We start from the raw sequence: 16,610 nt of genomic DNA on the forward strand, positions 1-16,610 counted from the left end.
CCTTAAAATGTCCAGAGGGCTTTTGTGTTTACGACCGTATATGGCTTTCTTTATCCAAATATTATAAACGTTGACCTTTCTATGCGGTCTTGTAAACAACTTAAAATAATCGAGCAATTGTGAAATTATTTCAAACTCTGCAAAACATGTTTAGAGGGTCCTTAAGGGTTATAATGGGAGCTTGGATTGGTTTCTTGTGAGCTGGGAAAATGGGGTTTTATGCACTGGGAATGGCATTCACAAACAAAACAACTGGTTTGCAATAGTGTTAATGACGAGGATGGGGATGATGATGAGGATGAGGAAGATGATGAGGAGGAGGAGGAGGATGAAGTTGAAGGAGAGTATGGACGGGGAATCGGATTATAATGAACAGGAGCAAAACAAGTGTCACGTTTGTCAAGAACCCCGTTAATTTTCAAAGATTTTTTTTGCGGTGCCCACTTGCCATTGGCACGAAGGTCACTACTCAAGGAACATGAACGAGGTTGCCCGATACGACATTTGTACGAGCACGTTCCCTGCTAGTTTACAGAACACAGAGAAACTGTTTTACTGTTGAAAAAAAATCGATTCAATTCATCGGATGTCGTTAAGATCAGGCAGTTTGAGACTCATCGTACCACAACAAGAGAGCGAAGAAATAGAAGAACAGGCAACACACGAGGCCAGCTACTTTCCTTTTTTAGCCAACTGGGAACATTGTTAAGTTGTAATTTCGTGACTGCAGTATGAAAAATAAAGAAACTTGAGTGAAAAACACTTGTGTTCCATATTTACGTCAAATATTCCTTGATAGTATAGTGGTTAGTATGTTACGCGGGCTCCGGGGTTCAATTCCCCGTCAAGGAGTTTACAATTTTGGATGATTTAGAAAACTTTGAGTACAACTAAAATACTGTCAAATATTTCTCACAAATAAGAGATTGAAATAAATATAATATCATCAAAAATCTTCATCCATGAAGCTCACTCATCATCATTATTTGCATATCACAGCGACAGTTGCACTGAGGCGAATCCAACTGGCAATATTGAGCAGATTAGAAGATATCGAGAACGCACTAACCATCAATCTGAAGACATAGAATAAATTAGGAATAAGAAATCGAACTGTCACGCAAATCTAATATAATGAGGGAAAAAATTCTTCCTGCCTTGAATAATAATAATGACGGAGCGGCTCTGGATCTGTGGTGGCGCAGTACTGGTACTTCAATACTACTATAGCCTCTTTCAATATAAGTTGAAATTTTGTTGAGGCCAAATCAATAGTTTTAAAAAATTCCTTGAAACATACATTTCTACGATTCTTAGAATTTTCAAGTAACACAAACATAGACCTCTTCTACAAACATGTTCATTCTTCATGCCTTATATGGGGCTACCCTGCTGGCAGAGTTTAATTTCTCCATAAAAGGAGACTCTGCCAGCAGGGGAATAAGGCGCTGGCTAGACCAGAATGCACCTTTATGTTTGTCGGAGTTGGACACACCAGCTCTTGGATGTAGTTAAACTTTATTTAGTCTTGTCCCTCTCAACAGTTTCAAGGTAAGCTTCAAGAAACTTACTTTTTACTTAGTTCCAAAACTTCTTTGAAGTCGTTGTTTTGCTATCCAATTACAGAGCAAAAAGACTAAATTTGTGAATACCGTTCGAATCTCTTGCTTTAGGCTGAAACGCCCCCTTGGCCCCGGACGAGAAAATAAAGTACGTATGCATATGGTTCTAGCATACTGAAAATCGAGTTTAAAAAATGATATGCAGGTCAAACCTACATGATGTGGTCCATGTTTATCTCATTTTGCCATATTATTATTAATTGGGAGCCACTCGCTCAGCCATCAGTCATGTCTAGCCTCGTGAATTATTTTAGTCACCGTAGGTACTTCCTTACTGCACTGAATACCTGATAAATTTTAATAAATTTCAATATGTTTTAAGATATTCTTAATTGCTTCTTACTAGTGGTACAGCGAAATTCAATTCGTAATTTGGCTCACACGGAAATACGACTATGCATTGAGGAAATGCGCTGGAGCACAGCGAACATTTAACTACGAGGGGAAAGGACTTTTTCATACTCTTAAAATCAGTATTAAATTGATTAGAATCGATGGGAGTGAGCAGTTTATCTCTCTTCAATTTTTTATACTTCAAAATTAGTGCGTTAGTGTGGACTTCGAGTGATTTTTACTTTCGTTTTCGATTTCTAACGCTTTGCTGGTCTTTGAAGAATGATGTCAGCGGGGAAGCCCCTTCATTCTTGGTATGACATAACGTCACAATGGTGAAAGATGAGTAGGATTATTGATTCAAAATCTAAACAATTCAAAACCGTTTGACCTTGTAAGACTTCATCAAAATATTTTTAAAATGTGGCAAACTAAGCATGAAATTGGAGTTAAATTTGCCATATATGTGTAAGGGGAGCATGCAAAGTTGATTTTTCGCAGTTCAAAAGACATGGAGTAGCCGAAAAATGTGGACAGCGGTATACCCACGCGCACTTCAGCCATCACGCACCACATCATGCCTAAGGTTGGTTGGGTTGGTTACGCACATTCTTGATGTTTTTTGAACGAACGTGTGCAAAGACAGAATTGGCTTTACTTTATTAGATACAAAGGATTGTGGAATATCTAATATGTTAATTTCATGTTTTATTTAGGGCAAGGAAAATATTTGGTTGATTACAACTAGGAGTTTGTTTTTGGCGAATATTTTAAGTAAACGATGATGTTTACTGATTTATACTGCGCTATGATAGGCCAGTTTAGAAGTACGTTTCATTTTCCTCAGGGACAATTAAATTCGGGAAGAATTTTTCTCCTTCTGGCAAAAAATGGAAAAAATGCGCAATATTAACCTTCACGTTAGATGTCCAGTAGTGTTTCACAATACACCTTGACGGAAAGGTTCACAATGGTTAGGGTTAGAGTTTGAAAGGAAATTGTTGATTGAAAAACTGTATTTTCATATCTTTATGCTAACTCCTATGCATACCCTGATAAAAAGAAACCTTGTTTGGGCTGCCTGTTGTGATCTATGAGGCATGTGACAGTTGTCAATCAATGCCACTATGCTCCAGTTTCTTCGTTGATTATGATCACAGAGCCCTCTGTTTGGTTTACGTGGGAGATATCTATCTTACAATGCATAGAAGGAAAATCAAAGAGGTTGTATATGTATCATATGTAGGCAGAAAGCGAAAAGATCGTACCAAAATATTCTGATAAACAGACGTTTTTAGAGAACAAACAGCTTAAAGTGTGCATCATAAATACTATTTATCAATCAATATGCGGCTGCAATTATTATAGTACAAATACTTATCATAGCTACCCTGCGAGCAGAGTCTCCTTTTAACTCCTCTCGCCCGTAGAGGAGTTAAAAGGAGCCTCTGCTAGCAAGGTAATCATAGCGAGATCGATTGAATTTCTGAACTTTGATTGTCACAACAACATCATTGTAATTACTTACATTACAAAAATCATAAGTCTTTTCCAAAATATCACAGTCATAAAGACTGTTTTAAAACTTTTTAAAACAATGTATACAGCCGACGTTTTTGAGCCGATCGAGTCGTTCTTGTCGAGGCAAGATTTTTTACGGTCAAATTGAACCAGCATATGATCTATTGTAGCAAAAAAATAATGTACTAGTCTGCAAACACAGTACAATTAATTTTTATAGTTCCAAGTAAACAAAGGATTATTTGCAATTTTCGACCTATTTCAACCTACCTCTAATATCGTTCCATCGTGTCTTTGGCGGTGCCCAACTTTCTAAATTTTCACAAATGTTTTTTGGAACCTGAAAGTTTCTGAAACTGAAACTTGCTAGTTTTTTGTTGTTTAGGTATTACCCTTCAACCTCTAATGTTTGTTTAGCTTATTGCATGTCTTAAAGCTTAGATATAGTTGAATTTAGGACATTTTGAATTTTAGGCCTTATAATTTGACTAACCACGGACAAACGATGTTTGAACCCGCAGAGATTTTGCACGATTTGGTAACTTCAATGTCTCAGAAAACTTCCCACCAAGCCTCTATGTTAGAAATGCAATACTTTTGGAGAACGACCAAAAAACATTTTGACCATTTTATCTTGTTGCTAAAACAGTTGATACATCGGTTACTTGAAGGCACGAATATTTCATGTACAAAATAACAAACTAACAATAATGGAAATTTTTCTAAATTAGAAAAGATACTTTATAAATGAAGAAAATTTTAAGGAATTGAGTTTAACGTGTGTGAGAAACACGGTATCGAATATTCTCTTCGAATGGATTTAATTTATTCCAGAAATTGGAAATTAAGGTGTCGTAAAACACTTGCCGTTTCCATGGCAACAGTACATTTTGTGATCAAATCGTTGTTGTTTTTGTGCATCCCATATATTGGCCTACTCGCACATCAAATTTCAAGGGTGGTTAAAAAATTTCATATCCCGCTTTGGTTGAGTCCTACTCCAAGATATTCTAATACAGGATTTTTTTATTCTAATCTAATTTATTTATGATCTTTTGATTTCTAATATGCTAATTATGATGCATTGCGAGCCTTGATTTGACCGAGAGAGACTGGTGATGGAACAAGTTAACTCTATTAACTATGGTTAAAAAAAAAAAAATGGGGGTGCTTATATAGCGCATTTCACATGGTCTCAATGCGCTTTTACATTGCAGTGAAGGACTTTACGGGCTGCATATTAAGGCGCTATTAGCAGCCGGGCAGCTTACAATCATAAGTGATTTATTAGTACGTTAGTGTTACGCCTCCAAATTGGAATAGGCTGTTGAACCGGGAGACAATCCCCTACTCTTCTCGAATAATCCAACAGGTTCTTTTATGTCCCCCATTTACTGTAGGTTAGGAAGGGCTAGGAGACAGGGCCTACGGTTTAAAGTCCTTATCCGAGAAGACTTGAAGGTCTAAACATTTGCAGATATTATTACAAAGGCAGCACCATCTCCTCAGTTATTTTAAGACCCTGAGTGTTGGTCCGGCCGAGGCTTGAACCACGACCTCCCGCACAACAGACCGACGCTCTTACCAACTGAGCTAACCGGCTGGCACAATTTTGATGTCGTTCAAACGAGTGTGTGCGCATAGAGAGCATGCAAAAGGATTGTGAAGTATATATTGTCATGTTAATTTCATATTATGTGCTCCGTTCACTAATACAGCACAGTTTTCGACCTATCCTAACTATATTGTATATATATATCATTATCGATCTTGGTGTGAATCTTCATTGACTTTCGATTTCTAACGTTTGGCTGGTCTTGCAAGCGTTGTATCAGAGAGCGTTTTCTCGGTGCGATATGACTATCAGTAATACATGATCAGTCGTGAATAAGAGTATTTTACGATTCCAAACACCGAGAATTGTGTTGAAAAAACGAGGCGTAGCCCAATTTTGTTAACCAACTTCGAGGTGTTTACATAAAGGATAAAACACTCTTTCAAGTGCTTGATAAATCGCTCTCAAAACATATTATACCATTCTTGGAGAAATTCAAAGCATAAGTTGCCTAAATCTCTAAGATCTACTTTGAAACACCCAGAAACGTTCAAAATCACAGCCGACTTTGAGCTGCGAGGGGACGTGTGAGAATTTCGAACTATCCTTAAAGATGTTTATCTCATTTTTCTCTTTTTTCCAGCTTCTTTATCAACTTGTTATGACTTTTGAGTCTGGAGGTTGAAGACGAACCCCCCTTTGTCTTCGGTACGACATGACGACACCGTTGGTGAAAGTCGAGTAAGACAATCAAAACAAACCTTGCAGTGAATTAAACAACTAAGCAAACCAAATATCTAACTTCAGTCCAAATTAGAAAGTAGTCCAGATGTCACGTACAGACACAACTACAGCTTGGCGACCAAAGTTTATTTTTCGCAATTAAACATATAACCATAACTCATGACTCAAACATGGTGGAATAACTACAAGCTTTGAATGACATTGCGGACTCATTGAGAATATATATTCAATCCATTCGTTGCTATTCAGAGATCTGTGGTGATCATTGATGTATTCAAGCTAAGACTGGCTGCTAACTGCAAAACAGGATAAAGAAAGAGTGGAGACACCGCGAGTAGATACACCAGTATTAGGGAGAGAAAAAGAGCACTAACGTAGTTTACGGCTGCTTTTGCAACATACTTGGAACTTGGACTGCCTGCAGAACAACGTGTCTGTCTGTACAGAGAATGCTTAGCAGTAGCCCAGGAACACAGTGATTCAAATCAAGCTCATTGATCTTTGTACTTCTGCTTTGACTACGCTAGATGACCACACCATGAGTGATTTCAGGAAGAGCACTACAGGAGCAGAATGTGATGATAAGGAGGATAACATGACCATGTACATGATCTTAGGGGTTGCTCACTTGAAGAAAGGAGAATATGATGATGCTATATCATGCAATAAAAAATGTCTTGCCATCGCACTAGAATGTGGTGACAAAGTAAATGAGATGTATGCGTACATGATGTTAGGCGATGTCCACTTGAAAAGAGAAGAATATGATGACGCTATATTTTACAGTAGAAAATGTCTTACCATCGCACTAGAATCTGGTGATAAAGTGACTGAGATGACTGCGTACAAGACGTTAGGGGATGCCCACTTGAGAAAAGGAGAATATGATGATGCTATATCATACAGTACAAAATGTCTTGACATCGCACAAGAATATGGTGATAAAGTGGCTGAGATGAAAGCGTACAGGTTGTTAGGAATTTCCCACTTGATGCAAAAAGAAAATGATGATGCTATATCATGCAGTACGAAATGTCTTGCCATCGCACAAGAATCTGGTGATAAAGTGACTGAGATGGAAGCGTACATGATGTTAGGTGATGCCCACTTCAAGAAAGAAGACTATGATGATGCTATATCATACAGTAGAAAATGTCTTGCCATCGCCCAAGAATCTGGTGATAAAGTGGTTGAGATGAAAGCCTACATGACGTTATTTGATACCCACTTGAAGAAAGAAGAATATGATAATATTATATCATACAGTAAAAAATATCTTCCCATCGTACAAGAATTTGGTAATAAAGTAAATGAGATGGATGCGTATAAGATCTTAGGGGTTGCTCACTTGATGCAAGAAAAATATGATGATGCTATATCATGCAGTACAAAATGTCTTACCATCGCACTAGAATCTGGTCAAAAAGCGGTTGAGATGGAAGCGTACATGATGTTAGGTCATGCCCACTTCAAGAAAGAAGAATATGATGATGCTATATTATACAGTAGAAAATGTCTTGCCATCGCGCAAGAATCTGGTGATAAAGTGACTGAGATGACTGCGTACAACACGTTAGGGGAGGCCCACTTGAGGAAAGAAGAATATGATGATGCTATATCATACAGTACAAAATGTCTTGACAGCGCACAAGAATCTGGTAATAAAGTGACTGAGATGACTACGTACAAGACGTTAGGGGATGCCCACTTGAAGAAACGAGAATATGATGTTGCTATATCATACAGTAGAAAATATCTTGAGATCGCACAACAATTTGGTGATAAAGAGAAAGAGATGAAAGCGTACCATATTTTAGGAATTTCCCACTTGATGCAAGAAAAATATGATGATGCTATATTATACAGCACAAAATGTCTTGACATCGCACAAGCATCTGGTGATAAAAAACATGAGATGGATGCGTACATGATGTTAGGGAATGGCCACTTGAAGAAAGAAAAATATGATGATGCTATATTATACAGTACAAAATGTCTTGCCATCGCACAAGAACCTGGTCATAAAGAGACTGAAATGATGGCGTACATTATGTTAGGAAATGCCCACTTGAAGAAAGAAGAATACGATGATGCTCACTCCTTCTTTACAGAATGCAAGATAATTGCGAGGGAACTAGAGGACAACCAAAAAGTCAACTATTTTGAAATACGTATTAACGAGATTTATGAAATAGTTGGCGTGTCTGGAGGACATAGTGAATCAATATCACCCCTGAAGATGGTTCTAGGTGGTGTTCAGAAAGATGAAAGTCTTTTTTCATTTTGTAACTACTTGCATTATAAAGCAAACGGCAAATACAAGGAAGCTATTTCAAGTCTTGAGGATTTTATGGCGCACGAAAAGAACAGTGTCAATGAAGATGAATATCGTGAACTATTATGGACTTGTAAGCTAAACATCTCAATGTTGTATGTGTTACTTGGGGACTACGATAAGGGTATACAGTATCAACAAGATGCACTAGATGTCGCACGCAAACAGGGCTCAAAGGCCAAACAGGCAAAGTCCCATTTTAGCCTAGGAGAAGTCTATTTTAAACTTAAAGAGTTTGAGAATGCAGAGAAGTCATTGAAAGAATCGTTAAGGTGCTATGAATTGATATTTGTTGGTCTTAAGCAAAACGATCGATTCAAAATAGCATTCATTGATAAATACAAGGAGACTTACAAGATGCTTCTGAAGGTTCTTATTAAAAATGATAAGAAAGAAGAAGCTCTGGTATTGTCTGACCATTATCGTGCAAAAGCCCTGAAAGATCTCCTTGTTTCAAGCTATGGAATGAAGAAAGAACAAACTGCTGATGAGGGTTTACAGTACGCCGATGTCCAGTCTCTTGTCTCCAGCAGTAACTGCACTCTTCTGTTTTATTCAACGTGTTTTGATAAGTTGTACGTGTTTGTAGTAGAGGCAGGACAGGAGCTTGGATTTTCAGACCAGTATTTGAAATACTGTGACTCATGCCTAGACAAGCTTGTTGATGAAGCATTTAAGAGCGACTGTCTGTAAGGGTCGAGAACCTGATTTCAGCGACCACTTGGTCAAATTCTTCATACTTTGCCTGAAGATACCCTTGGATGGACCATTTACAAAAATCATATTAAAAGGTTCCAGCGGATTTTTATTTTTGAGAAAATCCCAAAAGAGTGAAATGGTCGCCAAGCGCCGGTTTTCGGCTTCGATAATCGTCCCAAGGATACCCCAAGAACAAATGGTCGCTGTGGCTACAAAATTCGCCCAATCGAGCTGAAACTTTTCACAAACCTAGGGTAACATTTCAGCTTTTAAACTAGCTATAAAACTTTGCTGTATCTGGAAGGAATTATTTATTATATGTCGAAATACTAACGGTACTGAAAAATTACCGAAAGAAAGGAGCTATGTTTATCGAGCAAAAGCATCTACTGGTACCTAATTTTCTTGGGAATAAAATTGATTTCCTTAAAGATAAGCTATTAAAGTTAAACTGTACCAAATTTGAAGCTCAAAATCGAAGTATTTCTCAAGTTATTGCTTTTCAAAAACATTGTTTATTTCTTACTGGTTTAAGGGTCAAATGTCAACAAACTACAACTTCAAAGATTCCAGTTAATGCCGGAGTCGAATTGAATGCTTTATTACATGCATGGAAATTGCACTATCAAAAGACCGAGTTTTCATAGCTATCCATTTTACATTCTGTTACTTTTTGAATGCTAGCGCTGTTTTTAGATATTTCTTTCAGTTTAGGTAGTTTTTTGCCGAAAGTTCCCGTCGCTGGCACTGAGTAAAATTAAACAAACACGTAAACATTTACCTGAATTAATTGTCCTTCTGGCGTTACAAGATATCCACCTTCCATTGCATTACTTCTTGCCACTTCTGCCATTCTGAATCTTCAACATTACTATTGTTCTCAGTACCTTTTATTGATCTACTTTGAATATCTTGGAAAGAGCAAAACAATGGCCTTCTTAAAAGTCACAAACAGATGATGCCTATCTACAGTTTGTCGAGCCATCTAACGTAATTTTAAAATAAGTACACATATGAAGCCCTCGTAAATAATACAAGGTATCTTACAAAGGACACCATTAGTGAATGCTTAGTGAAAGCTATAGATTCGCAGTAGTATAGGGGATGGGGGTTCCAGCGCAACGACAACCGGAGGATTACCCGTCTAAAGTACCCACCTCGATTCGTACCGCGATTACCCGCATCCCGCGTCTATGTAAGATATGTTAGTCTATATATGGAGTGCGAAGATTGTAAAGAGTTTGTTTTTGACTTCTGTATGAAGTGCTTAAAACCCAAGTTTGTACCTACTAAGCCAAATAAGTATATTTGTTGTGGTAAGAAAATGCAAATAGAAGACGACACGTCAGCACAATGTTACGAGTGTGGTAAGAATATTCGTAATGCTGTACCAAATGCCACCAGAGAGCAATATTATGCTAATGGAGGTCGTAAGAAGACCCCATACAAAAGAATAAAATACTTCAGAGACTGGATGAGTCACATACAAGGTCATCAGCCAGTATATTTAGACAACGAAGTAATGGAAAGAATTATAGACCACTTAGGAGAGCCAACGCCACAAAGCCTGCGGAAAACGCTAGAAAAATTAAAGCTAGGGAAGTATTACAAAGCTATTCCCTATCTTTTGTCTGAAATTACCGGTAAGTCTATTCATGAGGTTTCTGATATGAGCAGAGCCGAGTGGATGTTTTGTCAGTTGAATAAGGATATTCCTTATTACCCTGATGTAACCTATGAAATATTTTACAAAATTGACCCCAACCACCCCCTGTTAGGATGGATTCCGAGGCGACAATGACATATTACGTGTATTTATATTACGCGTAATAATTTGCCAAATAAAGTCATGCAAATAATTTATATTACGCGTAATAATTCGCTAAATGATTCGTATTACGCGTAATAATTCACTGAAATTATATTACGCGTAATAATTCACTGAATTTATATTACGCGTAATTTCTAGACTGACGTTCGATATGTAAATAGAATCCCGTCACGCTCTTTTCGAAGCAGATGTTTACTGAGCAAGCTTTCTTTGAAGCTCTTCTTTCGCTTCTTGGTAGATCTTTTTGCGAGATTCCTCGGAAAGATCTTTTACGACTGTTTTTTTATTTCTTATGTCCGACTTTAATTTCTCGTACTTTTCCTCTTCGGCCAGAATAAGCGAGAATTCTACGTCGTCTATCTTTCTATCACGCAAAGCCTTTGAGACAAGGTCAGTGATCGTATTTACTTTAGCCCTTGACAGAGCTATTGTCGTGTCGTGTTTTGATATTTTGCTTGACAACTGTTTCATAATGCCCGTAGCAACAGCCGAAATAATACCACAGGCTGCCCCAACGCCGGCCAAAGGAACTCCAACGATTATTCCCGGCCCAGTAAGCGAAGTAGCAACGCCGGAGCCCGTTAACACAACAGATATGGACCCTGAAGTTATCGAAATCTTATGTAGCGTACTCCGGGCTCTAACGTACTTTTTTCTAACTTTTTCATAGTGTTTTGTCTGCCCTTCCAAGTAAGCCAGGATTAAGTTCGCTTTATTCAGACGAAAGTTTTCAGCGTTTAATTCGTTAGGTTCCTTAGGAAGTTCAGGATAAAGTGGAGGCGCTGATGGCATAACATCCATTATATATACTAATGTACGACGCTTTTGGGAATGATATTGAGGAGCAGCCACATCACGACAACCGGGATTACTGGAATTGGAGAGCATTTAGGAAGATGTTTCCACATGCAGACCCCAGTAAGTTCGAAAGAAGACCCGATGGTATTTACTATAACGGCTCTAGGATGTACAGCAACGAGGATTTGAAGCCTACGCTGGTTAATCAAATAGACGATCGACTGAAGCATTCGCCAATGCATAAGCCAACGCCAGCGCCAACGCATGTTGAACCCAGTTGGTCAAAGGAATTATTGCTGGGTACCAGTACTTATCCGATACCCGCAGTTTCATTTGATAAACACCCAAGCTTGGACCTAACGCTGAACATGCGGATTTCTAACAAGCATTCCTTTCCGTTAAAGGTGCGGGATATCTTCAAAGACGTACCCATTATTCATACCACCGCTAAGGAATCTCATGAATGGTTAAGTGGTCCTAACATGCGTTATTGGCCGCAGCAACTAAACTTTGCAGTTTGGTGTGCCACTAGCGGCTGTGGTGTAAGCGCAAGCTTGATGAAGAATTCAATATTTATGTTTCATTTTCACTTCGCGGTTAGGAGAATACTGCATGAAATGGGTGTTATTGCGCTGCCGGGAGATGCCACGTTTTATCCAAGAGATAATAAATACAGCGTGCCGGCTTATGACAGACTTTGTAAGGAGTTTGACGTTGTAGGGAAGGATTTCCGATGCACTGCCGGCGCTAACAATGGCTTGGGGCATATTTGGGCTTATTGGGGGATTGGTGGGCACGAGCTAAGCAACAGGGAAGTTCATGCATTGAATCTACAATGGAACACTGGGTATCATAAGGAAACTCACGACAGTAGCACCTTCTTTGAACCAAATGCCAAAACCACTAAGGAAGTCAGAGACGGACCTCTGTTCAAAGACGAGGGCGGTAAGTATGCAGGGGCTAACCCGCTGATTATCAAGATTACCAACGACGAGCAAACGAAGCAATACTTTAATTTCATACCCCCAGAAGGTAAAGGACTAACCAAAGCCGGCCTTGCCCGTTTGAACCGCAGCATAGAAGCTTACGTGTATTCCATCCTTGGAGCTCAGGTAAACACCCGATCCAGCATAGTGGGGAATACCGGCGCCGCAGAAGAGACGCGAGCCGAAGCCTTGATCTTATTTGAAAGTTCAATCTTGGAGGGCGACATTAGCAAGGGCGTACAGCGTTACCAACTAGCTATACAAAATTCTAAGGCAAGGTTGGACTATGCAGTAGCCCCGGGTTGTTGGTTAATGCCTAGTAATTTGGTTATTAACACCAATTCCGTTGTGGGTTATAACAACAAGCTGCAGCGAGCTACTAAGGATATGAAGTTTGGGGTGAACGACGTGAACTCTGACATGACCAAGAGCATTCCTCACTTCGTAGAGAAGCCAAAAAAGTCACACGAAACGAAGCTATCCACAGTTAAGAAACCATCAAAGAAGGTCCTGCCTGCGATACGTGAGGAATATGACCATAACTTACTAAAAGCCGGCCTAGCAGCTGCAAGCATTGGTCTGAGTTATCATATATGGCGATGAATAACCCCTACGTAGCTGGAGTAGATTGTGTTCATACGACTCACAAAGGTGAGAAAAGATACACCCAGAGCTCTTGGGTTGATGTCACGGGGATGTCCGTGAATTTTAACTACTCGGGAAAGAAGTTAATCCTTTGTAGTATTTGCATTGGCGCAAGTAGTCATGCCAACGTAGGATTTCGTTTCTGCGACGACAATGGAGTATTACAGCCTATGCGCGTAAAAGATGATAACAGGGAGCCTACGCATTTCTCCGTAGAGCCCAACCCCAGCAGCCTTGAAAATCTATCGGTTTGGACTTTTCATATGGTCGCCGATTGTCATGGGAAGGTAAAGCTGCAGATAAGAGTAGACGATACGGGGAGGGTTACGATAAATAGCATAGATGATAAAAGAGATTACGTTTATAATCACAAAACTATTAGCGCCCTTACGGTAGTTAGCCTTTAAATATATGAATAACCCACATGTAAAGGAAGATTCGTTTTTTCATTATTTAGAGGAGGAGAAGTACTCTGACGATAGCTGGCATGATACCAACCTGCAGGTGAAGGTTGGAGGTCTTGGTATTATCATATGCACTATTAACATTAGTGCATGGAATGATTGCAATGTTGGGTTTAGAATCCTTGATGAGAATGACCACCCACTACTACCCTACAGGAAAAAAAAAAAAATAAGAGGCATTTAACCCACTTCACTTTTGAGCCCACGACCACGAGCTTGGAGAACCTAACACCGGTGACTTTTCACATAATAGCTAATTGTCAACATGCGAGGCTTCAAATTCGTCCAAGCGACACAAGGAGAACCTATTCGGGTATTGTTGGGATAAATACCACCTATCCGACAGCTGGCTCCCCGGTGGATGCTACCTGGAGTCATAAGACCATTAGTACTATGACTTTCATACCTTTAGTTTCGCATTATCAAGGCGGCGCGAATACTATCTTTACTTATCCCCAGTCGAGGACACCTCGGATTCCCGACGACGATAAGCCACCAGTAACGTACCCAGATAAGATTAAACCTTCATCTTCTTCAAGAGTACCACCCCAATAGCTACTACTAATATCCAAATGTTATTCCCCACGAACTTCAATAGTTCTCCGCCGGCCCTAAGTGCCAAGGAAACAACTGAACCCAGCAGCCCAGGCAAACCGGCTGCCATCTTTTTTCCTAAGGCCGTTAGTCCATTACCTAATTTTTTTACGCCTGCGCCTGTAGCCTTAAGCGCGGATAGGATCACACCTACTACGCTCGAAATAGCGACCGCGAATGCCAGTGGAATACCATACTTCAAAAGGGCTCTTTTTACCTTTTCCTTGGTGGTAAGCCCCAATTCTCTTTCCAGGTTTTCCTTTTGCGCATGTAATTCTGCAAGGCGCTCCTGAAGGGTTTCTACTTCCTTTTGAGCAGCTTCCCTTTCCTCTTCGGGGCGAGTTTGATCCGCAACTACTTCCTGCTGCCGCTCTATTTGTCCCTCCAGGTCTTCGATAGCCTGATCTCTTTGCCGGATTTGTTCTTCTTTAGCGTTAATTTCAGCAACCAACTGCCGCCGTTCCTCTAAAGAGGTAGCTATGGTGGTACGTAAGTTCTTAGCTTCTTCCTTGTTTATGTCTAGGTCTTGCAAGGCAAGTTCAAAGGCCTTTTGAGCTTGGTCCCTATCGCGTAGGGCTTTGTTTCTTTGTTCTCTCATTTCTATTATGCGTTGATTCTTGTCGTCAACTTCTCTCTTTTGAGCATCAAGGAGTAGTCGGTTTTGTCGCATATAATCTGCTTCCCTTTCTTCCAACGTTTCTTGTAGTCCCTCAACGCGCTTTTCTAGCGCGACCTTTTCATTCAGGGTTTCCAACCTTTCTAACATGCTTCTAGTGGCACGCTGGAAGCCTTTTAATCTTGAGACGTCACCCCTAACTTCACCATCTTTATCAAAGAGGGGTTGTGGTTTCGTCCAGCGGTCTTTGTTAGGAAATCTTAGGTCTTGAACGCTTATGAGGACTTTGTTTTCGCGTTCTGTGAGCCTTACGTCGTCAGCATCGAAACGGGAATAACGCTCATTTAGCTCTTGCATTGCCCACTCTACAGTTTCCCGCGCGGTTGCTCCGCCCATGTTTTGAAGCTCCAAGTATTCAGGGATGGGTTTGCCGTGGTGTCTTGATTGCCACATGCGATTTAAGGCGGCCTTGGCGCTTTTCCATCTACTACCATATTTATCGTGTAAGGCTGCGTCGTAGATTAAGGGGTCGGTTTCCAGGCCTTTAGTCCATGCGTCGTATTCTTCGTCGTTAATATCGACTTGACCTTCTTCAGTGGTGGGATCAAAATCTGTTCCTTCTACTTCCATTATATATGATAAGCTCAAAGTTAAACCCCAATATATTACCTAAGCAGGTTGGCGGACTGAAAGCAGAACGCACCTTTCACCGGGTTACATTCACGCCTTCTAGCGCAAAGCCTGGAGAAACCTTGTACGTAGGCGTGCCCCGCCTAACGGATAACCTAGTGTTAGTTCCTGGTACCTTGGCGTTAAGGTTTGATTTGACGGTGCAACCTACCGTCGCAGATGAAAGGATCATTGTTAACAATCTTGGTCGCAACATCGTCTCAAAGATGCGAGTAAAGTTTGCCGGGGAATCCCTCTTAGACTTAAACAACTATGACCTTTACACCACTTACAAAGATCTGTGGTTGACTGCATTCGAAAGGGCACAAAAGATAGAGCAGGGTATTGGTAGCACAATCTTACGTAAGGTTAGGACTCCTACCAAGACACAACCTACTGACGGCAGCGGAGAAACCGCAGTGGCAGATGCAAAGGCCATTAAGACAGCCTATGGTACTAAATACGTAATACCATTGGACTTTGAGGCTATTACCAGCCACGGAGTTTATTATCCTAGACAGTTGAGTGAGTTGCAGTTTGAAGTGACCTTAGCCAACATAACTAACATCATTGGCGGGTTAAGCACTGCGTTGTCGGGAAGTATTCCTCCATATGCCATTACCAACCTGGAATTGCAGTATGAAACCATACATTCCGAAGATTTAGCACGCAGCGCTGGCATGGAATACAGCTCCGGAAAGGCTTTCTTGTACGACCACGCGGTAATGTACAAAACCTTTAGTTTCCTGGATAAGACAGACGCGGTAATTACTCAGAGCATTAATTTACCACGTCGTAGTCTTACAGGGCTGATGTTGGTATTTATCAAACCTTATGAAGCCGGTAAGCGCGACTCTGAAGCCTTTCATAACCCCAACATCACCAACGTCGGGATTAGCATCAATGGAGTTCCAAATAAGGTGTATTCGCAGGGAATGAAGCCCTCAGACATCTACAGGGAAATAAAAAGAAAGTTTGGGGATCAGGTTGCACCCGGCGAGTTCTTTACCGATAAGTATGCATTGTGGATTGACATGCGAACCACCAACGACGAGGATTTACATGGGCAGGGATTGCGTCTGGTAAATACCCAGGACGGCATTACCCTGGAAATCAAGCGAGATCCAAACACTAGTGCAGGCGACTCAGACAAGATCAACGCATACGTCTTTGTGGTCTCTGACGCGCAACTGAGCGT

The 16,610-nt window shown here is 40.3% G+C and overlaps 2 protein-coding genes across 11 annotated transcripts in view; both read left to right on the plus strand.

The window, feature by feature from the left end:
* Positions 1-16,610, plus strand: part of LOC116287525 (uncharacterized) — a 126,781-nt gene that overhangs the window by 7,372 nt on the left and 102,799 nt on the right. The window lies entirely within an intron of this gene.
* LOC148911471 (uncharacterized) lies at positions 969-9,587 on the plus strand. Of its 2 annotated transcripts, XM_089029720.1 has the most exons (3): positions 969-1,551; positions 4,877-5,143; positions 5,675-9,587. In XM_089029720.1, the coding sequence occupies exon 3, from the start codon at positions 6,314-6,316 to the stop codon at positions 8,801-8,803; it is 2,490 nt and encodes an 829-aa protein (XP_088885846.1). In that variant the 5' UTR covers positions 969-1,551; positions 4,877-5,143; positions 5,675-6,313; the 3' UTR covers positions 8,804-9,587. The 2 variants fall into 2 exon arrangements, with proteins under 2 accessions (XP_088885846.1, XP_088885845.1); XM_089029719.1 differs by lacking the exon at positions 4,877-5,143.

Source organism: Actinia tenebrosa, unplaced genomic scaffold (assembly GCF_029948245.1).
Source record: "Actinia tenebrosa isolate PJP-AT-01 unplaced genomic scaffold, QUT_ActTen_1.0 PGA_scaffold14__42_contigs__length_11649687, whole genome shotgun sequence".
Lineage (NCBI taxonomy): Eukaryota > Metazoa > Cnidaria > Anthozoa > Actiniaria > Actiniidae > Actinia > Actinia tenebrosa.